Below are 15,579 nucleotides of genomic sequence, written 5' to 3'. Positions count from 1 at the left end.
CTGAAGGAGCCCAAGGGGAGAAGTGGGAATGGGACCCAGGACCCCTTGTAATCAGGAAGACCATGAGGGGACAACAGGGGATGGGCCACTTCCAGCAGGAGGGTTCATGAAGGAGGTGACAGTGGAGCCTCAGAAAAGGGAGGTTGGCGGAGATGAGGAGGTCAGAGCAAAGCCTGGTGTTGGAGCCCTGCAGGGGGCTGGGGAGTGGGGTCCACAGGGCCCGAGTGACGTTCTGTAGAGGACGGGGAGCCAACGGGTTGTGAAAGGAGGACCCCACTCTGCCAGTAGCCCACCAGGGAGAGACCCCCTGCGGATACGGCAGTCAGCCAGGCCCAGGTCTCCTCGGGTGCACAGTCCACTGCAGGGGAAGGGCAGGAGTCCCAGCGCCTTCCACCTTGGCCGTTCCTGGGCTGTCCCGCCAGCGGTGAGGGCTCTCCCGTCTCTGTGGCCTCCTCGTCCCTCAGGCCCAGGCAGCCTGCTGGGGCCCTTCCCGGAACAGGATGTGAGAGAAACAGGAGGCGGTGGTAGGGCCTTCTGCTGTGGGGAGACTGGCCCTGGGTGGGCAAAGTCACAGAATGCCACTGTGTGGTGGGGAGCTGGAGGGCTCTGGGGTCGCCCCAAACTCCCCTCCAGAGGTGACCTGCAGGTAACCAGCCCTTTCCCCTCTGCTGGAGAGAGGCTCAGCCGGTGGACAGAGGGGCATCTCCCAGGAAATGACACCCAACAGAAGGGTACACAGGTGATCCCCAGAGGCCTGGGGTGGGGCGGGAAAGTCCTGGGTCCCACCAGGCCCAGGGAAGATGTCCCTGGAGTTGCCCATGGCCCTCCTCTGACCTGGACTCCCAAATCCAGAGACGATGAGGCAACTCCTCAGGGACGCGGGAGCTGAATCCATTCCCCAGAGACGACGCGGGAAGCACTGCTTCCTGGGCCTGTAGGCAGCAGACGGGCCTCCCCAAGAGACCTCCTCTGGGTCCCCCTGCAGGCCTCACGTCCTCCCCCAGCCCACCCCCAGCAGGAGCGAGAACAGACTCGAGAATGGGGATTTTGCTGGGAACTAAGAAAGAATACCCTTGTCCCCTTGGAGAAATGACAGGCACGTCGCTGGGGGGTGGGCAGGCACAGGCTGCATCCTCAGGACCATGAGTGGCAGGCCACAGAGCTGACTCAAGGTGGCTGGGGAGACAGGGCGCCACTAAGGGCCAGCACAGCTGGTCTGGGGACACCTGCACTGACTCTCCCCGTCGCCCTTCCCACTGCTCCCTGGACAGGAGGGCCACCCCTCAGACCAGCCCCTGAAGTCACCAGGCCTCAGCAGCGCCCCCTGAGAATGGCAAGAGGGGGAGCCAGGGACAGGGCAGCAATGGGCCTGGGTCAATGGACACTTGGGCCAAGTGTCCATTCCTGAACAGATCCGTTACCCCCTGGGGCAGCCAGTAGTTGACCAGGCAGGCACAGCAGGAGAACAGCGGAGACAAATGGTTACCTGACGGTAGGGGACACGGTCCTTGAAGAAGCAGCCGGAGTGAGCATTTCCTGCCGGAGTCCCTGAACCTGGTCAGAAAACCATGGGCTGAGCAGGAAGTCATGGCGCACGGTGATCCCAGCAGCTCAGGAGGCTGAGGCAGCAGGATTGCAAGTTCAAGGCCAGCCTCAGCAACTTAGCAAGGCCCTAAGCAACTCAGAGAGACCCTGTCTCTAAATAAAATATCAAAAATGGCTGGGGATGTGGCTCAGTGGTTAAGTGCCCCTGAGTTCAATCCCCAGCACCAAAAAAAAAAAGAAAAAAAGAAAGAAAGAAAGAAAGAAAACAAAAGATAAAACCACCGGCTTGTCTGGCAGCCCCAGATCCAAGCTCAGGTGAGATGCCCGGCTGCATGGGCTGGAAGGACCCAGTGGCCCCTGCAGGGCTAGTGGGTCCTGATCCCCATTTCATCTGCTCCCACAGCCATCTGTGTCCCTCGCCCCCAGGATGTGTGGCCCTGGTCTGGCCTCAGTGCTCAGGAAGGCCCTACTCACCCCACCCATCTCTTAGTTCCCTACTGCAACCACCCACCAGGCCACAGCGCTGGTGGTGATGTGGCTTGGTCTCCCCTTTGTCCATGTCACCTGGGTCACTGGGCATCCCCCTGTGTTCCACTTCCTGGGCGGGTACCGGGCAGTGATGACGCAGGTCTCACTTGAAAGAGGTGCGGACTGAGTTATCATTTCCTCATTTGCTGTAAAAACAAACACTTTGTGGCCGCTAAAAAAAGACCTGGTGTCTGGGTCTCAGGAAAGTACCTGGAGGGGCAGTCCTGCCTCCAAAACAACCTCAGACCCTGGCTGCTGCTCAGAGTTTTGGTGACCAAGTCCTGATAACTAAGAGACTGACTGACGGGTAGATCTCATTCATTCATTCAGCAAATCCTCGTGGCTGGTGGCCCACACCTGGAATCCAGCGACTGGGAGGCTGAGGGGAGAGGATCACAGTCTCAGCAATTTAGTGAGACCCTGTCTCAAAATTAAAAATAAGAAAAAGAAAAAGGCGGGGGTGTAGTTCTGGGTGGAGCTCCCTTGAGTTCCATCCCTCGTAACACACACACACACACACACACACACGGAAGCTGAGCCCCAGTTAGGGGACAGGCACTGTTCCATTCGGGCCAGGGGAACACTGGACAGTAATAAGCACATTCTGCACGGGTTCCAGTTTGAGAGACCCTGGGGGCCCGATGCTCTTGCCTTCCGGACTCTCGTTCTGGAAGCCAGCAGCGTGTGCTGGGGTGGGACAGGCCCCTGAAGATGACCCCAGGGTTTGGTGTGGGCAGCGGCGAGGGTTGGCTCCGTCAAGTGCAGCTGGAGGAAACCCGTCAGTGGGAACGGAAGGCGGGTAGGAGGCCGGGGCATTAGGAACCGAGGAGCCTGGGCACCCGGGAGAAGCAGGAGTGACGGCCAGCCTTCAAGGAGTGGGGGAGATGGTCGCTTAGGGAGGGGGCAGGGAAGATGGCCCAGAAATATCACAAGGATGCCAACCTTCAGCCCAGTCCACGAAGGCTCCCGGGGACAGGCCACCACCAAGATGGTGCCCGGGCAGGAGGGATCTGGTTCCCATAAGATACAGACAACAGGAGGCTGGCCGAGGTGCCTGGGTGCCAGGAGGAGCTCAGGACTGGGTGGTGAGAGGCGGCTCACAGCGGGAACTCTAAGGGTGAGCAGGGGAGGAGGTGACTCGGGCTGATGCATACGTCACAGCCACGTCCTCATTTCCAGGGAGGGATGTCTGACTGAAGACAGATTGAAACTGCAGTTTGCTGGGCACAGTGGCACCCACCACCAGCGATTTGGGAGGCTGAGGCAGGAGATCACAAGTTTGAGGCCAGCCTCGGCAACTTAGAGAGGCCCCATCTCAAAACAAAAAATAAAATAGGCTGGGGATGTGGCCCGGTGGCAGAGCACCCCTAGGTTCAGTCCCAGTTACCAATAAACAGAGTTGAAGTCGCTGGAGCAGCAGCAAAGACCCTTGATGGGTGGCCTCCAGGCAGCTCTGAAGCCAGTTAGGATCCTCAGGTGGGGGTCTAAGATTTTACAGAACCTTTCTGGGGGCGGGGGTGTAAGTGCCCTGTGGCTACCTCAGCAGCAGGCTGAGACGAGGCACGTGTTCTCTTGCAGTGTTGGAGGAGGCCGGTCCAGAGTCTAGCTGCAGGCAGGCCGTCTCCTTCTGCAGGCTCCAGGGCAAGCCTGTCCCTTACTCTCTCTTGGCTTCTGCTAGGTGTCCACCGGGTCTCCTGTCCTCTCCTGTTAGGCCCCACCCTAATCCAGCACAGATCACTGAGGAGAAGTAAATCACTTAACTTGATTGCATCCGCAAAGTCTCCATTTTCAAATAAGGGCGCATTCAGAGGCGCTCAAACATCATCTACCTTTATTTATCTATCTATTTATTTGTTTTTGGCACTGGGGACCCAACCCAGGAACACTTAACCACTGAGTCACTCCCCAGCCCTTTTGACTTTTTTATTGTGAGACAGGATCTCACTCGGTTGCTCAGCGCCTTGCTAAGTTGCTGAGGCTGGCTTTGAACTTGTGATCCTCCGGCCTCAGCCTCCCGAGTCGCTGGGACTACAGGCGTGTGCCACTGCACCTGGCGTGGAATGTGACCTTTGGGGAGGCCATGATTTTACCCTGGACAGGTGGTCTTCTTGCTCTAAACCCGCCCCCTGGGCCTCAGGTGTGAGGGATTGCAGTCCCTGGGGATGAGACTCTCCAAACTTCCAATCATCCTGGAGGCAAGTCCACTGGGAGGTGGGGTGGTCCCGGGGGCCTCCAGCCAGGCTGGCACCAGGCCGCCGACAGCTTCCTGTTTTCTCTTTCTTTTCTTTTTTTCTGTGGCTGGAGATCAAACCCAGGGCCTTGTGTGTGCTAAGCACATGCTCTACCCCGAGCTGTACCCCAGCCCCCCGTTTCCTCCTTTAATCTCCATTTGGTTTAGCCCCCCGTCCCCAGAGTGACCTTGATGTCACTTTATTAAATTGAAAGTGTTTCATTTCACCATTTCAATATCCTGACACAGAAGTTGGACTTTAAACTAAATGAGAGACCACCCTTTACTGGTGGGGCGAGATCCATAAATGGAGTAGCCACAGGAGCAGAGCACACTCATCTTGTTAGACTAAAGAGGGCGCCCACCAGGCCCAGCCACAGGCGCACAGCTGGAGTCCCAGCACCTCCGGAGGCTGAGGCAGGAGGATGGCAAGTTCAAAGTCGCCTCAGCATCATTTTGGTGAGGCTCTGTCTCAAAATAAATAGTAAAAAAGGGCTGGGGATGTGACTCAGAGGTAAAGTACCCTGGGCTAAAACAAGTGAGAGCCCCTGGAAACCAGTTATTAAGGGACTTCTCTGAGGCCATATGCAAATCAGGTTGCTATTGATGGCATCTCCATGGAAATGAGAGGGGCAGTTTTTCTTTCCACTTTCTTTCTTTTAAGTCAAGATCATTTCCCTTCACAAAGCCACACTTCGCCCTGGACCCCCATTTCCCGCCCTGAGGCAGCCTCGGGCCCAGGGCCATCTGTGGACCGAGAAGGTCTGTTGGCCCCAGAGTTTGCAATGACATGACTTCCACTCCAGCCATAGGTCTACATTCTGTAAAAAAGATTTTGCATGAAAGGCTGTTTGGAAGAAAAGAGCAAAGCACCCTTCAAAATAGGGGATTCTCAGCTGGGCATGTGGCGCACACCTGTGATCCCAGCCACTTGGGAGGCTGAGGTAGGAGGATAGCAAGTTCAAGGCCAGCCTCAGCAATTGAGCAAGGCCCTAGACAACTCAGTGAGACCCTGTCTCAAAATAAAATATATAAAGGGCTGGGGGTGTGGCTCAGTGGTTAAGCACCCCTGGGTTCAATCCCCGGTACCTATCCACACCACCTAAAAAAAAAAAAATCTGAAGCTTTGAAAGAGGCATAGATGAGGTCATCTTGTTGGAGTCTGCACGGGAGCTCACCGGGAGGTGGCTGTGGGCTCTCCACTTCAGTCTCAACCTGTTGAGGTAGTGCTGCTCTGTCCTGGGCGCCCTGGGAATGGGACCCAGGGCCTCCTATCTGCTGAGCACGTGCTTTCCTGCTGAGCTACACCCCAGCCTGCATTGCTTTTTAGACAACAATGTCCTTCTACACGGACCACCACGTTCTGTTGACCCACTCAACTGCTGACGCACATGTGGGCCGCCTCCTGCTTCAGCCGGAGGGTGAGCTCAGGCGAGTGTGGACTCGCGTCTGCTAGGGCGTCTCAGAGCTGCTGGAGCGTGCGGAAGTGGAGTGGTGACCCCTCGGCTTTGGGAAGGAGTGCCAGGCCAGGACTTTCTTACGGTGCTGATTAATCTGCTTTCTTTCTCTCCTCAACCCGTCACCTCCCAGGTATCAGCCTGAGATCGCCGCTGCCCCAAGTCCTGCAGGTTTTTTCCCAAAGACGCAGAGTTCTCATCCTGTGCCACCTCCCAGCACCCCAGCCCGTCACCTACTTCCTCTTGGCCAGCAGGTCATCCGGGTGGACCAGGAGGTGGTGGAGACCCAAAAGCCAGGGGCCCAGCACCCCTCGGCAGATGTACTCGGAGCTGAGGGCCCGTGAGAGCGGAGCGTGGGGCTGGGGGGCATGTGGGGTGCAGATGAACAGAGATCTGCTGGGTGGGCAGACAGGGCCAGGGCAGGACAGTGGGACCTGGCCACAGGGCAGACCCGCCCCTGGCTGGGAGCCTCCAGGGCAGGTGTGGGAGAGCTGGGGGGTGCAGGTGACCAGGCCTGACCTCCGGCTGATGGGCACTTTTCTCAAGTTCCAGCGGTAGATCCTCACAGCCACCAGCGCTGCAGCCAGGTGTCCAGCTGCAGAGGTGGACACGACACTCTCGGAGGCTGAAGAAGTTGCCCTGGGCCATTTCAGACGTCTCTCTGACAGGCTGCAAACCCTGCCTTCCTCCAGCTAGATCCTCACTCAGGCGTCCTTGGGAGCCAGGGCAGTGGGAGCCAGGACCTGTTGCCTACCTCATTGGGGTGGGACCAGGACCCCCATCCACTCTCTGACCCACACCTGAAGAAGACCAACCACATCTGTAATCCTCAGCTCAGGAGGCTGAGGCAGGAGGATTGCAAGTTCAAGGCCAGCCTCAGTATCTTAGCAAGACCCTGTCTCAAAATAAAAAGTTAAAAAAAAAAGTGTTGGGGATGTGGCTCAGTGGTCTAGTGCCCCTGGGGGTAAGAGGAGGAGGAGGAGGAGGAGGAGGAGGAGGAGACGACCAACGAGAAGAGGCAGCCTAGAGGAGGGACACCAGGGCCTGGAGCCCAACAGGTGGAGTCTTGGTTCCCACGCCACCAGCTGTGGAGTCCAGGAGGAGACGCTCAACCTCTGGGCCTCACTTGCTTCATCTGAAAAGAGGATGGAACCATCCCAGGGGTCCTAAGAAAGGGTTAGGTGAGAACTTTTGTAGGTGGCAAGGATAAACCAGCCCTGGGATCAGGACTAATCCCTAAGGATGTTCCGAGCATTGGGCAGAAGGTTCTAGAGTCCAGAGTCTTCTAAGATAGTTCCTGTTCCAAAGAAGCTCTCCTCCAGTGGGCAAGGCAGGGCTGTGGAGAGGACAAAATCAGCACCATTTGGTGTGACAGACCAACTTTTTTGTTTGTTTTTGGGGGGGTACTGGGGATGGAACCCAGGGATGCTTTACCACCGAATGACATCCCCAGCCCTTTTTATTTATTTTTATTTTTATTTTTTTAAAGAGAGAGTGAGAGAGAGAGAGAGAGAGAGAGAGAGAGAGAGAGAGAGAGAGAGAGAGAGAATTTTTTGATATTTATTTTTTAGTTCTCGGTGGACACAACATCTTTGTTTGTATGTGGTGCTGAGAATCGAACCAGGGCCGCACGCATGCCAGGCGAGTGCGCTACCACTTGAGCCACATCCCCAGCCCATTTTTTTTTTTTTTTTTTTTTTTAAAGAGAGAGAGAGAACTTCAACATTTATTTTTTAGTTAACAGCAGACACAACATCTTTGTTTGTATGTGGTGCTGAGGATCGAACCCGGGCCGCATGCATGCCAGGCGAGCGCGCTACCGCTTGAGCCACATCCCCAGCCCCAAGCCCTTTTTATTTTTAAAGGTATTTTTTAGCTGTCAATGGACCTTTATTTTATTTATTTATATGTGGTGCTGAGACTCAAACCCAGTGCCTCACACATGGGAGGCAAGCGCTCTGCCACTGAGGCCCAGCCCCAGCCCTTATTTTTTATTTTGAGACAGGGTCTTGCTAAGTTGCTGAGGCTGGCCTCGAACTTGCAATCCTCCTGCCACAGCCTCCTAAATTGCAGGGATTACTGGTGTGTGCCACTGAACCCCGCAGAAATTCAAATTTAACTGAGTACTTTGTATTTTCATTTGTTAAGTCTGGCAACTGAAATACATACTACACAAGAATAAAACTAGAAGTGAAATTTTACGGTACACATTGCAAGTAGACTGGAAGCCCAGACTGAGTAATGGAGTGGGTACTCTGGCAGGCTCCCTGGAGGAGGTGGCAGTCACAGCTAAGCCTCCTGGCTGGTTAGGCATTTTGTAAGGAGGGGACTCACTGGGGAGGGGGTTTAACACCTCCCAGTCATGACTATACGACCCTCTCCCACCCTGCCAGAGCCAGTGTCCCAGCTGCAGGCTGACTTCACCTTGCAGGACAGAGGGTCAGGCCCTAGGGTGGCGATGTCCCACCCGTCACCGGCAGCCTGGTTGGAAAGGGCGGGCACCTCCCCAGGCGGCAGACGCTGCTCCACAGGCAGGCTGCCAACTTCTCCTTCCTGGCATCCCGGATGTTGGGCTGGTTCTAGTGCCAGGCTGTGGGCAGTGCAGTGCTCAGAGCAGCACCTTTGACTTGTGCCTCCAGGTGAGGGGAGGTGGCACTTCTGGGTGGGGCCGGGATCCTGCTAGAGTGTCCAGGAGGAGGGGGTGGGAAGCAGAGCAGGAAGGGCCCAGGAGGCAGCCACACTGCTGCCCCTGTTGCCACAGGTGAGCTGCCCCTGGGCCCCACCCTCGTGTCCGCCACAGCCTCATCTCCATCGCAGCTGTTGCCCCTGGGTGCTGGCTGGACAAGGTGTTCAATGCAGGGAGAGGAGAGCTTGTGGCCACCCTGTGGACAGCTGGGCCCTGCATCGGGGCAGTGGGCAGTGGGCTTGTAGGGCAGAGCTGCTGCCAAGGCCAGAAAGGCTGTGCCAACAGGCATGACTCCAAGGCAGGCGTGAAGAGCCTGCTGTGTGCGGAGGGTCTGCCGAGCCTCCAGCGTCCCTGACGCCTGACACTGACCGGCACACCCAGCCACCCTGCCAGGGAGGCAGCTGACCTCCGGCTGGGGCACTTTCTTCTGTTCCTCGTGACTCAGATGATGCCTCCCAGGGACCAGGGTGAGCCAGGAGTTTCTGCCCCCCATGGGAATCCCGTGGGTCAGTCTCTCTCAAGGTGGTGAAGGAACAGGACTGGGCCTCCTGGGGTCCCCTCTCCAGGACCATCCCTTCACTGACAGTAAAGTGGCGCGGTCCTTCAGTGGTGGCTGCTCCTCGTCCTTGAGCTTCCCGCCTGGGCTGCTGCCTCTCCTGGCAAGGCCGTCCTGTTCAGAGGCCAGGTCATGGGGTACAGACGGGCTCCACTGACCCCCCTCTTGGCATTCAGCCCACTTGGTTAGGTGGGTGAGTAAGCTTCCTGCCTCTCCTCATGCCCAGGGCACTGAAGCAAGCACTTGGCACCATGACACTCCCAGAGGCCTCCTGAGGGGTGACTGACAGGTGAGCTCTCCTGACCTGAACCCTGGGCTCCTTTGTCCTGAAGGAGGAGCGTCCCCTGCCCTGCCGCCTGCAGGGGACCCCACCACTGGAAGGAAGAAGAAGCCCTGGGGGGCGGGAATGCAGGGAGGAAGGACAGACAGCGAGAACATGGGGCAGACCACAGGCTGCGGAATCATACTGATTTGAGGAAAGCGAGGCACCTTCTCCTGCCTCCTCCGCATCACAAAGCAAAAGAAAAAAGGAAGGAAGGAAGGAAGGAAGGGAACCCAGGGAAGACGGGGTTCATTTGTTTGCTTGTTTGTTTTTGTGGTTCTGGGGATTGAACCCAGGGGCACTCAATACTGAGCTACATCCCCAGGCATTTTCTTTTTTAAAACATACTTAATTTTTTTTTCATTCTCTACTTGCCGATGGACAGCTTGCCTTTATTTTACTTATCTTTATGTGGTACTGAGGGTTGAATCCAGCGCCTCACAGGTGAGCTGCGGCCCCTGCCCAAGCCCTTTTCATTTTTATTTTGAGACAGGGCCTTGCTAAATTGCCCAGACTGTCCTTGAACTTGAAATATTCCTGCCTCAATCTCCTGAGTAGCTGGGGTGACAGGCACGTGCCACCATGCCTGGGGGAAACTTTTTACTATCTAAGCAAATGCTTTGCCACGGAGCTACATCCCAGCCTGCTTTCAACTATTCACCTGGATCCCACAACAGCATGTTAAACATAAACAATAAGATTATTAAAAAACAAAAACAGGTGGGCATGATGGTGCATCCTGCAATCCCAGTCCCTCCTGAGGCTGAGGCCCCAGGATCACAAATTAAAGGCCAATCTGGGTGACAGAACCTCAGCAACTTAGCATAAGACCCTGTCTCAAAAAATAAAAAGTGCTGGTATGTAGCTCAGTTGTAAAGTGCCCCTGGGTACAATTCCCAGTATAAAAAAAAAAAAAAAAAAAGAAGAAGAAGAAGAAGAAGAAAGAAAATGAAAGGCTCTTAGGGTGTCGGAGCCTTCAGCATTTTAGGGGTCCATGGGAAGGACATCTGTGTGGACCCCTGTGCTTACCTCCCAGCAGGTGGTCACCATCCATCCAAGTGGTCACCCAAATGTGGGGAGGAGGCGGAGGACCACTGGTGACAGGCCAGTTCCTCCCCCCCTGCCCCCCTCTGCCCTGTGGCAGTCCCCTGGCTCACCTCTCTCTGGCCTGCTCACTAGTACAGGGGCCCTCACCATCCTCACCCGCCACTAGCAAAGGGTGTAATTCCTCCCTGGGAGGCAGCACGTGGCGACCCCCCCTCGGTTCCCACGGTCCCCACCCAGGCGAGCGCCAGCTCTCTGGCTCCCCGTCTCAGAGGCTCTGAACCTTTTTGGGGGGTGGGTCGCAGGGCGCCAGGAAGAAGCCAGAACTGAGTTGACCTCGGCCCCTGCCTGCCTCCCTGGGAGCCTGGGCTGTCAGCACACCTCCTAGGGACCTGGAAGCGCGCGGCCACTCGGCCCAGCCCGGGAAGGGGTACCGACCCGAGGAGGAGGAGCGACGGGGAGGGGTCCCGGGCTGTGGCTGCTTTTTGCTTTTTCTCGGTCGCGCGGCTGGGTACCGAGCCCACCCCGCGCGCTACCGCGCGCGCTGTCCCCGCGCTGCGGCGGGGCCCGGGGCGGCGCAGGAGGGGCGCGGGGCGGGGCCAGCGGCGTCCGGCGGTCGTCCTGGAGGAGGGCCCGGGAGGCCGGGGGCGGGCCCTCTTCCTCCGCACTGCGTCGCTCCGACCCCCGGGGACGCACGGTCGCGCAGCACTCCTCGGCCATCCAGCGCGCAGCCACCTGCCGCCGCCGCTCGCCGGGGCGGCACTTTGTCCTCGGTCCCCGGCGGCGCGGCCACGCCCCTCGACCGGGCGGGGCGGGGCCCGGCTGGTTCCTGGCGTTCCGCGGCGCGGCGGCGGCGGCGGCGGCGGCGACGACATGGAGAGCGGGGCCTACGGCGCGGCCAAGGCGGGCGGCTCCTTCGACCTGCGGCGCTTCCTGGCGCAGCCGCAGGTGGTGGCGCGCGCCCTGAGCATGGTGAGCGGGAGCGGGCGGGCGTCGCGCGACCCCCACCCGGGAGTGCGACAGGTGGCGGCGCCCGGCGTCCCGGGCCTGCGGCGCGCGCGGGGCTGGCGTCCGGGGGTCAGCCGTGCCCTCCAGGTCCCCGCCCGCCGTCCCCTGGGGTCCCGGGCCCGCCGTCCCCGCACCCCCTGCCCACGTCGCCGCGGCGCGGTGCCGGGGAGGCGCCGCGGGGAGCAGGCCTGTCGCCCTGCTGGCAGTGGGAGGGTCTTGGGGCAGCTCCAGAACAGGTGGCTGCGCGCGCGACTCCCAGCTTGGGAGTTCCCGGGAGGGGACTTTCTGGAGCCACATGGGGGCAGGGAGGGGGCTGCCTGGTGCCTCGGAACAGTTTCCTCCCCACCCAGGAGCCGGCCCGAGTCCGCTGCCCTCCCCAAGACCCAGGGACTCAAATGTGCGCCCTCCCCGTGGGCCGGGCAGGCCCTGTAGTTAAGGGCGGGGGTCCTCGCCTATAGAACCCGAAGGTGGGGGGGGCCCCGCCTGACTGTGAGGTCTGAGTGGTGCTGCGCTGGGAAGTGCCCAAGGAGCAGATGCTCTGCGGGTCGGGTCAGGATGGCAGTGCCAGGAGGCCTGTGGGCACTCTGCTCCCAGCACCCCGAGATCCGCCTCCATCTCCAGCTGGGATAGGACTGTGACTTCTAGCCCCAGACGCCTATTGAGAGCTCCCTGAGAGGACCTGCAGGGCTGGGCAGGCCAGGGCTGGGCCATAGGGGTCTCAGGGAGCCAGGTGCCCACTGACTGACCCACCTTGTCCTGAGGTCGGGTGGGCATGGGCAGTGGCATTGAAGATTGAGAAGGAGATGGGGTGATGTGGGGCTATTCCCACTGGACTGGAGTCCCTCTGGCAGATCCAGCTGGTGCTTCCCCATGCTGCCCAATTTCTCCAGAGCACAGGGCTGTGTCCCAGGCCTGTGGGTCAGACCACCTGGAGCACCTGGTGCAGGCAGGGCACACTTTGGGGCGGAGACCAGAGGGCCCTGGGAGGGGAGGGACCAGAATGCTGAAAGGCCAAGACCGGAAGTCCTTGTAGGGAGAAGCTGGCCCACCAGGGAGTTGAGTCTGGACCAGGGAAGAGTTAGAGGGGCCAGGGCTACTGCTGGAGGGGGGCCTAGGGAGGTGGGATCCCCAGGCACTCTGGCGTGGCTTTCCAGAGGTGGGGAGCCCAGGCAAGTTGGCCCAGTGGGGGTACAAGATGATGAGGGGAGGGGTTATGTCTCTGTGGAAGTTTTGTAAGACTCATTCACAGAGGAGTGGGGGGATTCCCTTCAGCTTCATTTCAGACTGTCAGACTGTTGGAGATGACCCTGTAGGCAGGCAGCTGGGCACAGGTGTTCCCCAGTCCAGGAGTCCCTGGGCAGGGCTGGGGATGCTAGCCTCAGGGGTCAGCTGTAGTGGGGAGGCGTGTGTTCACACACCCTGCCTGGGTCTCGGTTCTCTGGGTCTCAGAAGGGGTCCCCACTGGCTGTGCCCCCAGAGGGGCTCATTCGGGGCCACCCACCGGATGGCCTCTTTCTGCCCTAGGTCTTCGCCTTGATCGTGTTCTCCTGCATCTTCGGCGAGGGCTACAGCAACACCCCCGAGTCCCCCCAGCTGTACTGTGTGTTCAATCACAACGAGGACGCCTGCCGCTACGGCTCTGCCGTCGGTGTACTGGCCTTCCTGGCCTCCGCCTTCTTCTTCGTGGTCGATGTCTATTTTCCCCAGATCAGCAACGCCACTGACCGCAAGTACCTGGTCATTGGCGACCTGCTCTTCTCAGGTATCCATCTGTAGGAGTGAGAGGCCGTGGTCCTAGGGCTTTAGGATTAAGGGACTTGGGAGGACTGGGCACAGTGGCATCTGCCTGGAATCCCAGCAATGAGGGGATGAGGCATGGTGGCAAGTTTGAGGCCATAGGCTTCAATTTAGCAAGATCTTATCTCCAAATAAAAGGACTGGAGACAGCTCAGTGGTAGAGCACCCCGGGGTTCAATCCCCAGCACCAAAAAGAGAGACTGGGGAGGGAAAGAGTAGCTCAGGGCACCCAACCCCCCCTGAGCAAGCAGGTTTTGCCTGTGTCCTGTGACCCCTGACCTGCACAGGCTTCCAGACTGTCTGCTGAATCCTGTGGGTGGTGGGGTACAAGGCGGGACCAGCCCTGGGTCCTCTTAGCCCTGCCCCAGCTCCTGGGCTCACAGGCCCTGGAGCTTCGGGAGATTCCTGCCTCGGCCTCCCCCTCCCCAGCTCCCTGGAAAGCCCCTGCCACCCCCTGGGGCTCACCCTCCGTCCTTTCCCTAGCTCTCTGGACCTTCCTGTGGTTTGTTGGTTTCTGCTTCCTGACCAACCAGTGGGCAGCCACCAAGCTGAAGGATGTGTTGGTGGGGGCGGACTCGGCTCGGGCAGCCATCACCTTCAGCTTCTTCTCCATCTTCTCCTGGGTAGGTAGCTGGGCAGTGGGCGGGTCTTGGTCCTCAGTGAAGACTGAGGGGGATCGGGCCCCCTGTCCTGCCTAAACCTCAGGTCCCCCTGCAGGGCGCACTGGCTTCCCTGGCCTACCAGCGCTACAAGGCCGGAGTGGACGCCTTCATCCAGAACTATGTGGACCCCACCCCAGACCCCAACACGGCCTATGCCTCCTACCCCGGCGCATCGGTGGATAACTACCAGCAGCCTCCCTTCACTCAGAATGCGGAGACCACTGAGGGCTACCAGCCGCCAGCCGTGTACTGAGTGGCCGCAGGGAGGGCGCCTGGGGCCTCCCCCTGCCCTGGACTTTTCCTCCGGGCTGCCTCCTAGAGCTGCAGTTCCTCCTCTGGCCCACACCTGCTGCAGCTGACGACCAGAGGGCCGGCCTTCCCAAGCCTGCCTGTGCTGGCAGAGCACACCCAAGTGCCTGTGCCCAAGGGCTTTGCAGCCACGCACCCCACGGGCATTTTTTAGGACGGGTTTTTAGTTAGATGTTTTCTCATTGCTTATTTTTTTTTTTTTTTTTGGCGATGCTGGGGCTTGAACCCAGGGCCTTGCTCTTGCTAGGCAAGTGCCCGACCACTGAGCTATACCCCCAGCCCTCAATGCTTTTAATGACTTGCTAACCCTGCTGGAGTAGCCAGAAGCAGGAAGGTGTGGATGATGTGCCCTCTTGATAAGGGCCCAGCATCCCCCCATCCTGAAGGAGCCCAGCCCAGCCAGGGCTGCAGTAGCCAGTTATTTGGGTTTTCTGCCAAAGATGGGTTGGGAGTCCTTATATCTGTGTTTGGTGCTGGCTCAGGCTCCCTGTTCCTCACTCAGGTCTGCCACTGTGGTCCCTTGCCTGGCCTCAGGCTGGGCCAAGCTCACTGCTGAACCCTCAGGGTCACCACTGTGCCAACCTCTGGGCTGGCTCCCTCCCTGACAGCCGTGGGGTGGGGCTGCTGCCACCCAGGCATGACTGGTAGCACTCACTTCCTGCTGGCCCCTACCAGGGCAGCAGGGAGGGACTTTGCCTGATAACACCCAGCTTTATGTAAATATCTTGCAACTTCGGTTTAAGAGTATGGGGAGGGCAGGGGCACCCCACAATATTTGAATGTACTAAAAAAGCTTTGGGAGAAGATGCCCTTGCCCTGAGGTTGTGAGTCTGGATTGGAGTTGGAATAAATGTTTTTCTTTCAGTTTCTACTGTCCTTGGTTGGATCTCAGCCTTGGGGAGAATCTCAGTGTGGCATCTGCCCTGGGGGCCTGGGCTCCTGGGCTCGAATTTTGAGTGAGGCCTGGCAGTGACTCCTGCGTGCCCAGTGACACACCCCCTCCGCACACTGCCTCCCCAGCACCCAAAATAGCACCTGTGCTCAGCTTGTAAACAAGACAGGTTTTTCTGGACTGCCTTGCCAGTGCTGGGGGTTACCTGGGAGCTGCCCCTTCCCTCCCCTACTCCATAGTGAGGGCTGCCCCAGAAGGGTGACGGACTAGGGCCTCCACTTTCCCACAGGTGAGGGCTGAGCCTCTGGACTCTCCTGGGGAGGGAGCAGGAAGCAGGCCTGTCTCTGGCAGGAGACACACAGCGCCTGGCTTCCCCTTTTGGGCTGTTAACAGAAGTCAGAAATGGGCCCTGAGAGTTTCAAAATCTCAAGCACAAACCAACAGGGCCCCACTAACAGGGTTTGAGCCACAAGTATCATGAGCACCCTCATGGGTGGGGCAAAGTCCCCTGACACTGGGGACTTGGGTAGAGGTGTGTGGCCC

At 58.6% G+C, this 15,579-nt stretch overlaps 1 protein-coding gene across 2 annotated transcripts; it reads left to right on the top strand.

Moving 5' to 3' along the window:
- Positions 1 to 11,090: 11,090 nt before the first annotated feature.
- Syngr2 (synaptogyrin 2) lies at positions 11,091 to 15,008 on the top strand. 2 transcript variants are annotated; one of them, XM_076869811.2, is made up of 4 exons: positions 11,143 to 11,340; positions 12,901 to 13,138; positions 13,657 to 13,796; positions 13,891 to 15,008. In XM_076869811.2, the coding sequence occupies exons 1-4, from the start codon at positions 11,242 to 11,244 to the stop codon at positions 14,086 to 14,088; spliced, it is 675 nt and encodes a 224-aa protein (XP_076725926.2). In that variant the 5' UTR covers positions 11,143 to 11,241; the 3' UTR covers positions 14,089 to 15,008. The 2 variants fall into 2 exon arrangements, with proteins under 2 accessions (XP_076725927.2, XP_076725926.2); XM_076869812.2 differs by lacking the exon at positions 13,657 to 13,796 and having other exon boundaries at positions 11,091 to 11,340.
- Positions 15,009 to 15,579: the final 571 nt, after the last annotated feature.

Source organism: Callospermophilus lateralis, chromosome 11 (assembly GCF_048772815.1).
Source record: "Callospermophilus lateralis isolate mCalLat2 chromosome 11, mCalLat2.hap1, whole genome shotgun sequence".
NCBI classification, from domain to species: domain Eukaryota; kingdom Metazoa; phylum Chordata; class Mammalia; order Rodentia; family Sciuridae; genus Callospermophilus; species Callospermophilus lateralis.
Note: the sequence above shows the minus strand (reverse complement) of the source record. Positions and strands in the feature narration are given on the sequence as shown.

What these genes read in the sequence shown, in the direction of transcription:
- Syngr2 (XM_076869811.2), top strand. Translation starts at nt 11,242, where the DNA reads ATGGAGAGCGGGGCCTACGGCGCGGCCAAGGCGGGCGGCTCCTTCGAC. An exon ending in TGGCGACCTGCTCTTCTCAG is followed by an intron (nt 13,139 to 13,656) that starts GTATCCATCTGT and finishes TCCTTTCCCTAG; the next exon opens with CTCTCTGGACCTTCCTGTGG. An exon ending in TCTTCTCCATCTTCTCCTGG is followed by an intron (nt 13,797 to 13,890) that starts GTAGGTAGCTGG and finishes GTCCCCCTGCAG; the next exon opens with GGCGCACTGGCTTCCCTGGC.